The sequence below is a fragment of the Scaptodrosophila lebanonensis genome, unplaced genomic scaffold (assembly GCF_003285725.1).
Source record: "Scaptodrosophila lebanonensis strain 11010-0011.00,11010-0021.00 unplaced genomic scaffold, SlebRS2 tig00000001-arrow-pilon, whole genome shotgun sequence".
Lineage (NCBI taxonomy): Eukaryota > Metazoa > Arthropoda > Insecta > Diptera > Drosophilidae > Scaptodrosophila > Scaptodrosophila lebanonensis.
The window spans coordinates 5,923,294-5,936,850 of NW_022060529.1; the positions used below are offsets into that span (position 1 = coordinate 5,923,294).

Genomic DNA, 13,557 nt, shown 5'->3' on the forward strand with positions numbered 1-13,557 from the left:
GTTGGCAGCGACCGCACGCGAACGCTGAGTAAAATGAACTGAGCGCTACATCCAAATGTGAAGAGTCACCGGCTGGGAGCTGTGAGAGCTGTCGACAACAGAGTGCGCGTTCATTTGAAACGTTCTGAAATTGGAACCAGGTGTGTGCTATGCTATGCAATGCAATGCGTTTAATAAATTGATAACATAATCCTGCTGCAATGCACAATACTGTTCCATGCCGTTCGTTTATACGAGATCGAGAGAGCGAATGTAGAAATGTTGCCCTCTCTTCTTCTCTCTCTCTCTCTCTCTCTTTCACTATTGAAGTGCAATTGTGGCCATGAACAATTTTTGGACAAAATGTTGTCAGTTCTTCATTTCGTGTTGAGCGCTTCGGTTGCTCTCTATGTAACGGTTCCGCATCTGACATCTGACTTTACAGCAGACGTTTACATTATCGTGTTGCGCATGCGAATCAAAGGACGTAAAAGAAACATCAAATAAATATTGTGTGTGATAAAAAGCAAAGCTAAGTGCACTATAAAAAAGCAAAATTACAAATTGTGGAAGCAATGCAAGTGCATTTATCATAAAATTTACAAAATTTTGTGCGTGGCCAGCAATTTTTGGCTAGAATTTGACTTCGCTAAGCAATCGCACAATCCTCCTCTTTGTGTGGGCCGACTTTGTGCATTCTGCATTATTGATTGTTTTTATTGTTGTTGTATTGCCACACACACACACACACACACACATACAGAACGCGCTTATCACCTGGCAACTTCAAAAAGTACATGCATACGCGTTTTCGGCTTGTAAATTATTTACGATACAATCAGCTTAAGATAAATACGCAGCAAATAGAGAGTCCATTAGCACTTTTACCCAAAAAAATAAAAAAAAAAAACTTCGTTATTTGTTGCTGAAGTACTTACAAATATTTGAGTCTTTGTTGTGCATTACCTGTTGATAAAAATGCCCGCCAACGCCTGCAGCTGTAAATAGGCAGTCAAGGGTCATAAAGGAACTGTGTCGCCTCCCGCCACTGCCACTGCCACTACCATTAGGTGGCTTATCAGCTTGGACCTTGGGTCAATATTCGAATATGAGCAGTCTACGACCGAACAGCACATGCGACACTACTCCTCTCCAGCGGTTCGAGAGTCAAAGCAGTAATGGTGAGGAGCCATCCTCACCAACCAGCATTATAGCTGCCGCCGTGGTTGCAGCTGCAACAAGTACAATAACAACAACTAGAGCAAATGCTACAAATGCAAATGCAACGGGAGCCAATCACATGCACCACAATAACAACAATAACAATGTTAAGGTTGATTTACAACTGCCACCGTTTGAAAACAATGGCGGACTCAGAATTGGAGCAGTGGTCATGGCGAATAAGCCACGAGTTCGGGGCACTGCTCACATCTTTAGACGCATTCTCTTGGATCTGGCCATGCTGAGCTGTGGTAAGCAGTCATTTTTAGATTCCTTATAACAGTCCACTTATCTGGAGCTCCATTAGCTGCGACACTTTGGGCCCAATCAATTATATTTCCCAGACAACTCTCTCACATCCCTCGCAGCTCATTTGGTGGCTGTTGTTGTCGTCTCAACTCGTGCCATCTTTCACACTTCTCGCCACATTTCTTTTGTTTTATGTTATGTTATCATGTTGTTCCAATTGATCTCTGGCACATCAACTTGTGAACTGGCGCGTCGTTGACTATTTTAATGGATGTATCACGCAGCATTTAATGTATTCTGACTTCTTTTCATTTCATCTACATACATACACATTTGTGTATGTATGTACACATATAGTATATTAAAAGAGCCATCACATATCAGTTTGATTATCTGGACCGATTAAGAGAACTGCGATATTATGAGCAGCACGTTCTAGTCTACGAGTATACTTGTATGTGTGCTTGGTATCTGAGAGTAGGAAACGCTTTGTTGTATCATCAGCATTCAGCAAAAATCTGAGCATTTAAGTGAACTGATTCCTGTTTTTATTGAATTAATGAAAACATGTGGAATTTGTATCAAAATGTTTCCAACAGCGCTTATGCTTAAATAATGAATAAGCACTTCTATAGTTGTAGACCCCATCGCCCACCAACCCATCAGCATGACGAACCAAATGACCGACCCCTCAATCAACACCTCACTATTCGCACATCGAGTGTTCTCTGATTTATTTTACTTAATTTGCGCATACATACTTGTATATACATATATATACATGTATTAGACCCTGTTTGGTGCGTTGGGGTGAATTTATCACGAGGGCACACAATTGAAATTTTTGTGTTTTTATGCCAACATCAACTTGCTCCGTTTGTTTATTTACACGAATTCAATTTACACATGATCAGCACTGCGCAGACGCAGACTAGTATGCCAGATATGCTGTTAACCCTACTTTAGATTTGGGGCAATATATGTACCTGATATTCCTTCTAAAAGCCAAATATTTATTCAAATGATTAAAGAAATTGGACGCATTTTAAATACAATGAAGTACTTTCATAAATATACTTTTATTTGTCCTCTGTTGATTAAAGAAAGTCACACAAAAATAATTTCACAAGAATTTGAGTTTTTTTTAAAGTGAATCTTTCCCATTATTTCCATTCATCTCATACGCAAAGCCAACAAAGTAAATTAAGAAGGTATGCTGTTAATTCCAGTTAAAGGGATTAGAAATATACTTGTATAAATAGGATCGTAAAGTTACGGATGTGGGAAAATCCGATGAAAGTATACAAAAACATATTTAGTTGGAGGTTACTTAAATGATTTGGAAACGAAATTGTCGCTTTTCCAGCTTGCAGTTCGAAAAAAATGCTTGAGTTCTACGGTTTCGGAAAATTTGATTTTATTCTTCGCCAACCACACTACCAATTATCAATGTCGCTTGCTTCTTTTTATATAAGTACTACTTATATGTTGTAACAAAAGTGACGAGGTCTATTTATATGCTTCCCCCTTACAAATTGCCCCAGTCCGCCCCTATTTAGTGTTCTGTTTCTGAATCTAGAAGTAAAACATGAAATGCATACTTCGAAAATAAAGGGTTAAGTGTCGTCAGCAGTTTTGAATGCGCATAAAAAGTGGACACTGCAACAAAGCTGCAAATGCAACTGCAAGCCTTTGCCACTTTTCCAGCGATATCTTCGATTTTGTGGGAGCGTTTCAAAGCTCCAGCACTTGTGACCACCCATGGCTGCAATGTGTGCGCATTATCTTTTAAAACTGCCCGCTAACCACAGGGGGTATTACAAAATTTCATTTGCAATTGCAAGTGACACACTTGCGTGCTGTTCTTGCACTTGCTGTTGACATGTTAAGCCAACAAACCCAAACACACATACACACTATTTGGTATTAGCAACGGTTAGAGACTCACACACACGCCCATGTTTATCTTTTGCAGTTGGTCTGCCCATGCTCGGATTCTCGCTGTGGGGTGAGCCCTATAAGCGAGGCTTCTTCTGCAGCGACGTGTCGCTGAAGCATCCCTACAAGGACTCTACCATACGCAGCTGGATGCTGTACTTAGTGTGTGCTGGACTGCCCATTTCCACGGTAAGCAAATTACAAATATTTAGACACATTTCCAGCAGTACGTGTCTTTCCCCTCAATTCCCACACTGAACACCTTCATAAAATTGTCTGCAGATCGTGCTGGTGGAGTTCTATAGAGCGCAGGATCGGAAACCGCCGCGCTATGCGCACTACCAGCAGGGCAGTCAAGGAAGCGGCTATTACCTGTGCCATCTCGAGTTGCCTATCTGGCTGATCGAATGCTACCGAAAGGTTGGCATCTTCGTCTTCGGCCTGGGCGTGGAGCAATTGACAACGGAAATAGCCAAGTACGTTATTGGGCGGCTGCGACCACACTTCTTTGCTGTGAGTATTTCCCGAATACTATGTGCCCGATGATCGAAGACTTATGTAGAGTTCTTGGACAGCTTTGCCAGCCCATGCTCCATGACAACAGCAATTGCAGCGATCCGATCAATGCGCAACGCTATATCGAGGACTTTAGCTGTACAGGGCCCGATGCGAGCGCCAAACTGGTCAAAGAGGTGCGACTATCGTTCCCCAGTGGCCACTCGAGCTTCACTTGCTACGCCATGCTCTATTTGGTGGTATGTTGACTAAAAATAGGCATCTCTGCCACAGCCTCCCATCGTTTGTGTTCGTGCAATTACAGATCTATCTGCAGCGTCGCATGCATTGGAAACGCATCAAAATGCTGCGCCACATGCTGCAGACTCTACTCCTGATGTTCGCCTGGTACACGGCTCTGACGCGTGTCTCCGACTACAAGCACCACTGGTCCGATGTGCTCGCGGGCGCTGGTATTGGCATGGCCTACGCCATTGTGGTGGTAATTAATATTTTTAATATAATTTTGCACACGCATGCACACAAGGGATAGCATATTGACGCTGTCGGTTCGTCTGTCTGAATGCTTGCAACTAGAAAACTACTAGAGGTGTAGGCTCTATAACAGTCTATGAAAGAAAGCTTGCGATTCAAAGAAACCCTGTAACTTGATAACAATATAACTCTTTTCATTTGTCCATCAGGCTAGATAACTAAATATATAAACAAAGTCCAGTAAACTCAGAAGTTTCCTCAAAATCGAATGCTTCTGATTCAGTCGCACTTTCTTTAGTTCCCATTAGATCTTAGCACCAGTTCTTTCCCTCCTTTACTCAACAAGTTCTTGTTTTTCCTCATCATTATCATACATTGAAATTTGTGGAGCTCTTTTGATTTGCTCTCTAAGTTTTCATTTGTGAGCATTGCCGACAGCTTAAATAATAATAAAATTCCACGAAAAGCATTGATTACATAATCTAAAATAAACCTTCCTTTTTTCTCTTCCAGACTTGTACTTTGTGGTAACACATTTTGGTTTAATATTGCAACGTTCTAGAAATAAGCTTAGTTACTATATTGGTTTTAAATATGTAGTGTGGTTGAGTTTTAAGCTTGGTTTAGCTTGTCATCTTTTTAAATTACAATACAAGTATATGTGTATGTGTGCTTTCATCATTTTACATTTTACGTAATAAAAGTATTTAACGTTTACAACAAATCAGCAATATTGTTTGTTTTCACTCTCACGCTTAACTTATGGACAATTACTCAATCATTAAAATGAAATTGTCGGCTTGTAGTTGTTTTATCGAACGTTGCTTAAATCAAAACGTGACAACAAAAGTTGTAGTCGCGGGCAATTTAAATAAAATTACACATTGCCAAATGTCCTTGCCCCGGCCACACCACAACGGTGTGCGCTGTTTTGATGGCTATTTCAAATTAATAAACAACAACGACAACAACTTCCACAAATGAATAGCAACCAACTGGTCGATCGGCGGCCGGCTGCTGCCTGCCGCCTGCTTGCTAACCATAACCGTAAAATGTAGAAATGTCGTACGGCAGCTGATCAAAGTGGCAAGTGCCACAAATGCAATTGCCGTTAGTAGTCTTGGCTGGTTGGCCAGAGACTTTGGCAGTTGTTAGCGCCAGATAAGCGCTGACTTATGGCCAGTCAGGCCAACTATGCTGCTTTGTACGCGCATATAGTAACTGACCATTCTACGGGCCATACGGGCCTTTGCCTAATTAGTAATTGGTGCAAAATTAGAGACTTGCTTTTTTAATTGGCCCCTGCCAAAGGCATGGCCCCTCATGCTCCTTTCAACAACTGTCCGTTCTCTACTTGTCGAACTCATTCGCTGATTTGCATTTGATTAGCATATTGAACGAATTTATTGCTTCGGCCACTCAAAGCGCCTTCAACTTGGAAGCATCACTCACTCAGCCATCACTTGAAGCAGTAGTTGTTGTTGTTGCGACGTTGAAGTGTTGTAATTGCTGTTGTTGTACAATTTTATAGTTATAATTTATATGTTAACTCAACTATCAGCACTTAGCCGAGCAAGATGGATGCCACTTTCGAATGATATGCAAATGGAGTTGTACGTATTTAGTACAGATATATCAAATATTATAGTGTGCTAGTATAATAGAGATATAGACGGCAAGTCGGGACACAGGCTTCATGATCTTCCTCAGCAGTTGGCACAATTTCTATGTCTCGTGCTATCCAACCAATAGTGTCTTTGACAACAAACTCACAAACAAAAAACGCACGGAGTTCAATTTTATGAAATTTTTCTTTTGAAGCCCATAATAAATATATTACTGGCTGAACAATTTACTTAAAGAATTATATATCATTGATTTGTATGGCGTTATGCTCAATACTTGTATGTTAAATTCCAGTGCTGTTAACTGCAGCACTGTTAATCCCAAGCACTGTTAAAATGTAATTCTGTTAAAAAGGAAAACCCAAATTGCACTTCCAAATACGAAGCAAGCCAGCTGAAAACATTCTAGTCGATATTTAATTTAATAATTTAATTTTTCGCGTTGAAATTTCTAGCTTTGCAAAATTGCAAAGAGCTAAGAGACTTCTCCATCCAGACATCCTCTTTCTTATAATCAGTGACTGTTGTTCAGGTTCTGAACATTAATTTGTAGCCTTAGTTCCTTCAGATAGTGGGACTTACAGCTTCAATTTCTGTTCGCTCGATGCAATTGCCTCAAAATAAACACACATAATGACATGGCTGTGTTTTACTATATAATATTGTTGTGTATAACAAAGTCAACTCCAAGTGCTATTGGCCACAAATGCACAAAACTAATAAATTATGATATTGAAATGTGTTTCAAATACCCCAGAATACAACCACACTTTTTCCAATCAACAATGCATATCCCACCAGGATGCACATACCGTCCATGTAAAGGGAAAAGGGATGTCATATTTTTCCCACTCAGCACTGTCTATGAATGATTAGTGTGTATGTTCATTCTTCATTCTTCTCCGCACGAGACTTGGTTTGCTCCAAATTCTTCACATTTCATAAGCACATATACTCGATTAGAATGTTTTTTGTTGCTTTGTTTATATTGTTTTATCGCTATAATTGCATCAAGTCCATTTGTGTGATGTTTCTTTGGCAGCTTTCAATTGCCCGCATCTGCTGTCAATTGCTAGAATCAGAATCGGCTGCATTCTCAATCTCTCAACAACATCAAGTTTATGATCAAGAAACTATGCCAAAGTTGCAACAATGCAGCACTCGTACAGTGTGAGTATCGAGAGTGATTTTTATTTATTTTATTCTGTTTTTTTTTTTTCATATAAAACAGCCGTGCATGTAAGTATCTGCGGGGACAAAAGGCCAGTGTTACATCGCAATATAAAATTGCGTCACAGCTCAGGCGGAAAATGAAATTTAAGCATGAAAATTGTAAATTACAGAGCTAACTGAGGAACACGCCCCTTTTTATGGCACGCAAAGTGTGTAAAATTGTAGGCATTGCCATTACAGGGGGTTTGTGAATCATGCAACAGCATTTGGCATGTCCAGCTCTGAGGGATGGGGTCGGTTGCATCAGCCACCAACACCAACACCATCAGCTTCGATTGAAGCGCATTTTTCTATATGCCAGCCATGGTCACAATTCATGGTCCAAGAGAAAAAGGCGTTACATTTTCCACACGAGCGTGAGGGACAGACAGGTAAGCATTTTCGCTTGCGTGGGCTTTCAATCAGAAATGGAAATGCTACACTCAACAAAAATATGTGGCTCAGAAAATCGCGCAAATTTGGAAATTCATAGCATAGCTATTACCAAGCAGCTTCTATCTGCAGTCTTAGTTTCAAGCTTTCACAAAAAGACGACAAGGCATTATAAGTCTTTGGTAAATAGTTTTCTAAACGGTTCGAGTTTTGACCAGCAACGAGAATCTTTAAAGCCTCTATCTATGAAAACACTAAATCTATAAAAATAAAAAAAAATGCTTTTGCCTTTCGTTTAATAAGTTTACATAACAAATGGCTTGTATATAAATATTTTCTGTGGAATGATTCGTGCACTTTTTTGTCAAGTGTAGCGTGCTCTGTTCGGTTGTCTAGTTCCTGTGGCCTTTGTTTTTCTTTCTGCCAATAGCACGAACGTGCTTGTGACCATTGTACCGGTTTCTTTGTCGGTCTGTCCAGTGCCCAATAGGTGGGCAGCACATTCGCATGTCCTGCGCCTGTGGCTCTGGCTCTGGCTGCGGCTGCGGCTGTCGCTGTCGCTCTATTTATGCGCGCCTACGTGCGCAATTATTTATACTCTCTGTCGGGCCTTTGTATGCGAATAGAGGTACGGGGTTTTGCTGCAAATCCAATGCCCTATGGATAGTGTTTTGTCTACTCCTTTTATGGCCTGGCAATTAGTGAGCCTGGCAATTTGCGTTGGCACTAAACGCTTATTAATGAGCTCGAGTCAATTCTATGATACGCTGTTTCCACTATCACACAATGCCTGGCCACTGACTGACAATATTTATGGCGCTGGGAAATTGGCTTAAGTGAAATCTATAAATCTTGGCAGCGCTTTCAAAGATAATACGCCTGCCATGAAATATGCAAGCCCTTGAGCTGCTACAACAACTTGTTCTCTGACACTCGCATACGTGTGTACTCGTGTAAACATCCAGGAAGGTTTGTACTGGTGGTAGTAGAAGGCAACGAATAATACATAAATCTCGACACTTTGGGGCGTTTCTATAGGTACTTTGGAAAGATCGAGAATAGTGCGAGAATTTATGCGCACATTAGAAAATGCAAGCAACGCCTCATTAACCCCCCATGACAGTTTCAGTTTTTGCAGCTGAAAACATTGGGCAGGTACTGGAAGTTTTTCCATTCGATTGCATTTTGCGTCGGGAAATGTTGTCACGATTGTAACTGTCATATAAATTGCGAAGCAACCCCTTGGTGCTGAACATTATACCCCATGCGGTGTGTTTGGGATTACGCAGCTAATGCCATTTAATGCCTCATAGTGTTGCCGCCTATTCACACCTCTTCAGCTTCACTTCATTTCGTCGGCCGCCTGTGATTTCTGCTCTGCGCGAGTGATTCATGTGCCCTCTTAAGCTAAGGCACTTGGCCGGGCCGCGAAGTTGTTAACGTTCGCAATTGGTGGCATTTATCGTGGCGGCTTAAAGTCTTTCAAAGCCGCGCTCAGACAAAACGCCACAGTTTTCGTTTTTGACAGCCAACACGCAGAGAACTTGGCACTGGCCATTAACAAAGCTTAAACCAAATCTGAGCTTGTTAGCACGTTGGGCTTAGTTGGCAGCAGCAAGTCGTTTTCTCCCTCACCCTCCACCGATCAGCTAGATATACAAGTAGTTGCATTGCATTTGAATTTATTTTGGACTTTCTACTGCTGCAGAGACACTGCCGAGAGACACACCCTCTCGCACCATTAATCTTGACAGTTGCATGGCAGTGTTTACATTTTCCTCCAATCTAGTTGCAAATGTAATTCATTTTGTGTTTGAGGCAGCAATGTGGATTGGTATCAACACAACTGCTGTTATGACTTTGTAATTGAGCTGCAGTGGTGAAAGGAGTGGCGTGCTCTTCACAGTAGCGATGGAATGTTGCACTAATTTAAAAGGTTTGTTTTAAGTAAACACTCGGACGAAATTTAACCAATCTCTAATTAGAATTCCCTGTATTCAAAGTGCAGAATTAGGGTCCGAATTAGGCGGATATGATCAGCAATACGAGCAATACGAAAGCCTTTAAAGCATAACAGCTACTTATAATAATAATTGGGGTATAGAATTGTCTTATCAATATGCACTCCACGCTTATTACAAACTCGATATATCGTCAATCTTATAAATAGCTGCAATCGACATGATCCAGATCACTCTTCCTTCCAAAATTTGTTTCTTTATGAAAATGGCTTTTACAAAGTTTGTTTAATTATTGGTACAGCAAAGCTAATTTAGTTACTACAAGTATAAAGCCCCGTGACAAATTTGACGAAGGATGTTACACAAGCCAGGCAATCTCTACTCGTTTCGCAAGAACACCCCACTGGTACTACTATTTGATATACTTGTACTTATTTAGCTTTTCCACTCACTTGCTAGAACCGTTTGAAGCATTTTGTTGTAAGCTGAAGATTTGTTGTAGGCTCTAGCATCATCTTCTTCCCAATGGCCGTAATCACAGAAATTCTTTAAGCTAATCCACTTGAAATTGCTAATCAAAGCCGACAACCATTCATTAGCTTTAATGAGTAGTTGCCACTGGCTAGGCAGATGTAAATTGCTGAACATTACTTTGGAGATTTACAAGGCAGCGACTAATGAATAAAACAAACTTAATCTGCAATTTGTTTACTGAAATTGCAAGCAATCTGTGCGTTGCTGTTTAATTGAATAAACGCACCAGCTAAAATGTTTGCAATTTTAGAGTGCAATGAGGGAATGAGTGCATGAGAGAATGACTACATGATGCCGCACATCAACTCTAATTAGCAGCAACAAGCTGAGGCTGCCAGCTGACGCAAACTGTTGGGCAACGGAAGCTTTCAATTACCAAGACATGGTCTCTGCAAATTTGATGCATGAACTGGCCAAATCGCCTACGGTCCTCAAGGCATCCAGTGCTCCAGTCCTCCAGTCCTCCATTGCTGCAGTAGTCCAGCTTCAGTTCATGTCCATGCAAATCGGCCAACACCAACTGGCTGGTGTCAAAAAAATTGTCATGAATAATGCAACAAAAAACACAAACGCTTGACTGCCATCCAGAAAGCACCTCCGATCTGATCGTGCAATTTGTCGAGCATGGCATCAGGCACGTTCCGAACCGCAAAATAAAATCAATGGAATCATATTTAAGCGTTTTGCATATGACCAACAAGAGACGTGATATCGCGACAGACCAACAGCAACTGTGGCTGAAACGCCCCAGGCCGCCGCCAGACACCCAGTCCAACGGCCAATGATTAGTCAGCCCGTTAGACAGCAGGACATGAAGTTGTCAATGGCTGTTGTCGCTTGTCAATCAACAAAGAGGCGCGATCAGCAATCGAGGCGATGGCCACGCGTGTGCTGCGCATGCGCATTAACATAAATTTAAGGCGTTGAGTGCGTGATTTAGTTTTTTCCTTATAGTTGGTGCGTGACTTTTTTTGAAAAAGCATTGAAAGATAATTTTATTGATTGAACGATGGCCAATACACTAGCGCACCTCCTTGCCATATGGTTGTTTCTTCTTCTGGGATAGAACACAACCCGTGCCTTGGTATGCCTTTTCCAGCTGCAAAGTCTTTAAACGCTCGGTCGCACGTTCTTCTGCCGTATGTTGGAGGTAACTCTGATGCCAGTCGCGGTTGTGTGCCTAGAAATGAACAAGTAGGTCGGTTTGGAAGTACTATATTTACGATTAATGCTTTATTATAATGATTGCTAGTTTTTTTTGCCCAATAGAATGTATTCCAAATGACAAAGATGACCGTGAAATAGTTTCTTTTAATGTTGATTGTCAAATTTGCTAATCGCAGTCTCTGATTATAAGAATAAACTCACTAATGTATCATGAGTTATTCAATTATTTATTCTGTCACCCTTTTCAGTCTCGCAGGCATTCATTCAGTTGGTCAGTCGGTCAGTCAACCGAAATCTCACTCTGTTATTTATTCTTACAATCAATCAATTATATATTCACCAATTTAGTTTGTTTTTGGCCATTTCATTAGTCAGAAAATCAGACAATTTTCCAGATCTTCAGTCGCTAGTCAATCATATCATATACATATTATTCAGACATTAATTCATTTATCCAAATTGTCTGTCAGTTATAAATTATTTCCATATAAACAGTGGCCTTTCATTCGGTTTGTCTGAAAATCACAAACAAAAATTCTATCGAATCACAAATCTTCGACAGGTTTCTCATTAAGCATTATTGCTTCCGAATAAAAAATGATGCATACAACCAAGTCTTTGTTTAAATAAATAAAAATGTACTTTTCTCTTGAAAATTGATTTTATCTATGTTTATTGAACCACTTACCCTGGCATATATTTTTTGCTGCAAGTCCTCATAAATTTGCATGTCCTCGCGCATATTGTAGCCCAGGTTCTCAGACTTGCTCCTTTCAGCTTCTTTCTGGGCTAATTGTTGGTTCTGTTCGATTTGCTTCTGCAAGTCGGAAAACTGTTGCAAGCGTTTGTTGCGAGCTTTAATAAGCGCTTCCTCCTTGCGTTTGGCTTCAACCTCGGCAGCTAATTCCATTCTAAGATGTGAAAAAAAAAAACTTTGAAGCTATATTATTAACCACCCACGTCCACTTACGCCTGTGCATATTCGTGCTGTTCGGTCAACGTTTCTTCAGCCCGCTGCGCTCGCTGCTCCTCTTCTCGCCTTTCATTCTCCCACTGGGTATTGCCTTCGAGTATGTGACGGAGATTCTGCTCGTATTGTGCCTGCTGTTCGCGAGTGGCATCTAGTCGTTGCCACACTTCGTGCCACAGCTGCTGCACCTGCGCCTCCTTGCGGCGCAAAGCTTTGCGTTCCTCGATTTGCTGCAGCTGGGCGTATTTGGTTTCCAGCAGAATCTCTTTGGTTTCCCTGTGGCGATGCGCCTCTGAATTTTCGCTGCACATAAAAATCTTTAATAATATCGAATGTTATCATTGTTTTTTCTGTGCCTACATCTCCCGCTGCTGCTGCTTCAGCTTCAGCAACTCCACTTCTGCCTGCTCGCGCTTCATGCGCTCCAAGAGGATCCACTCATGACGCTGCTTCTCGGCTTCTTCAGCTTTCGCCTGCAACCACAATGCCAGCTCCTCGTCCCACTGCAGAGCTTCCATCTGCAGCTGTTGGGATAACATCATGCGCCGCCTGTCCAAATCCTCAGTATACTCGCGCATACGCTTCTCTACCATGCCACCAATTTGGCACTTGAGGTTACGATTATTGGTGCGCTCCAGAAATTCCGTTGGATCCATCTTAACCAGCGCTTTCTGAACAATCATTATTGTTTAAGCTTTGTAGCCATGGCTGGTTACTGCCTTGGCAACGACTCTTAATATGAATTTAGAGTGGAATGGCGTTGCCAGCTCGAGTCAAAGCTAACTGGGTTGCTGTCTTGGCTATTGACTGTCGGTTCGTGTCCATAGAACAGTCCGGTACGCGATCCAGGGGACAAAATCCACATGTGGTTCGATTCACAAATATTTGTCAAATAATTTGGAATATTTGTATTATATTTTTATATGAACCCCAACCACAATATAATATAATAATAAATTCTATAATATTTTGCGATTGATGATGTTTTCAAAACCTTTTCTAAGTAACTTTATATTCCCAATTTATCTATGAACTATGGTTTTATTGGCCCCTTTTCTGTACAATTCTCTCCCTACATGAATTCACTAAGAATTGGAATTAATTTTTTATATCAGCCCTTGGTCATTCATAGTTTTATTTACGGATTTACGATTTCGTAGCTACTTTGGGTCGCTAAAAAAAAGTGAAAACCGAATACACAACCGAGCAGAACACGAGAATGCAACCCCAAAATGTTGCTGGATATTTCAAAATTCTGATTGCGCCGAATTGAAAAACTTGAAAATTTACTCGCAATAATTTCTAACCTTAGCGAAGC

General features: G+C 41.0%; 2 protein-coding genes across 4 annotated transcripts; one reads left to right on the plus strand and one right to left on the minus strand.

Annotated features, from left to right (window-relative positions):
• The first annotated feature begins 11 nt into the window (after positions 1 to 11).
• LOC115629589 (putative phosphatidate phosphatase) lies at positions 12 to 5,101 on the plus strand. 3 transcript variants are annotated; one of them, XM_030526091.1, is made up of 7 exons: positions 27 to 140; positions 428 to 1,451; positions 3,425 to 3,576; positions 3,670 to 3,900; positions 3,963 to 4,142; positions 4,208 to 4,384; positions 4,891 to 5,101. In XM_030526091.1, exons 2-7 carry the CDS (start codon positions 1,088 to 1,090, stop codon positions 4,906 to 4,908), a joined length of 1,122 nt encoding a protein of 373 aa, XP_030381951.1. In that variant the 5' UTR covers positions 27 to 140; positions 428 to 1,087; the 3' UTR covers positions 4,909 to 5,101. The 3 variants fall into 3 exon arrangements, with proteins under 3 accessions (XP_030381959.1, XP_030381951.1, XP_030381943.1); XM_030526083.1 differs by having other exon boundaries at positions 32 to 140; positions 425 to 1,451; XM_030526099.1 differs by lacking the exon at positions 428 to 1,451 and having other exon boundaries at positions 12 to 140.
• A 6,022-nt stretch (positions 5,102 to 11,123) lies between these two features.
• LOC115634676 (vicilin-like seed storage protein At2g18540) lies at positions 11,124 to 12,895 on the minus strand. The gene is made up of 4 exons (XM_030532534.1): positions 12,600 to 12,895; positions 12,240 to 12,542; positions 11,958 to 12,180; positions 11,124 to 11,282 (listed from the first exon to the last, which is right to left on the minus strand). Exons 1-4 carry the CDS (start codon positions 12,893 to 12,895, stop codon positions 11,124 to 11,126), a joined length of 981 nt encoding a protein of 326 aa, XP_030388394.1.
• Positions 12,896 to 13,557: the final 662 nt, after the last annotated feature.

Excerpts from the sequence above, each read along its gene's own strand:
- LOC115634676 (XM_030532534.1), bottom strand. The coding sequence starts at position 12,895 with ATGGATCCAACGGAATTTCTGGAGCGCACCAATAATCGTAACCTCAAG. Across the intron at positions 12,543-12,599 it reads AAGCAGCAGCAGCGGGAGAT|CGAAAATTCAGAGGCGCATC; the intron begins GTAGGCACAGAA and ends TTTTATGTGCAG. Across the intron at positions 11,283-11,957 it reads AGCAAAAAATATATGCCAGG|GCACACAACCGCGACTGGCA; the intron begins GTAAGTGGTTCA and ends GTTCATTTCTAG.
- LOC115629589 (XM_030526091.1), top strand. The coding sequence starts at position 1,088 with ATGAGCAGTCTACGACCGAACAGCACATGCGACACTACTCCTCTCCAG. Across the intron at positions 3,577-3,669 it reads CTGGACTGCCCATTTCCACG|ATCGTGCTGGTGGAGTTCTA; the intron begins GTAAGCAAATTA and ends AATTGTCTGCAG. Across the intron at positions 4,143-4,207 it reads ACGCCATGCTCTATTTGGTG|ATCTATCTGCAGCGTCGCAT; the intron begins GTATGTTGACTA and ends GTGCAATTACAG.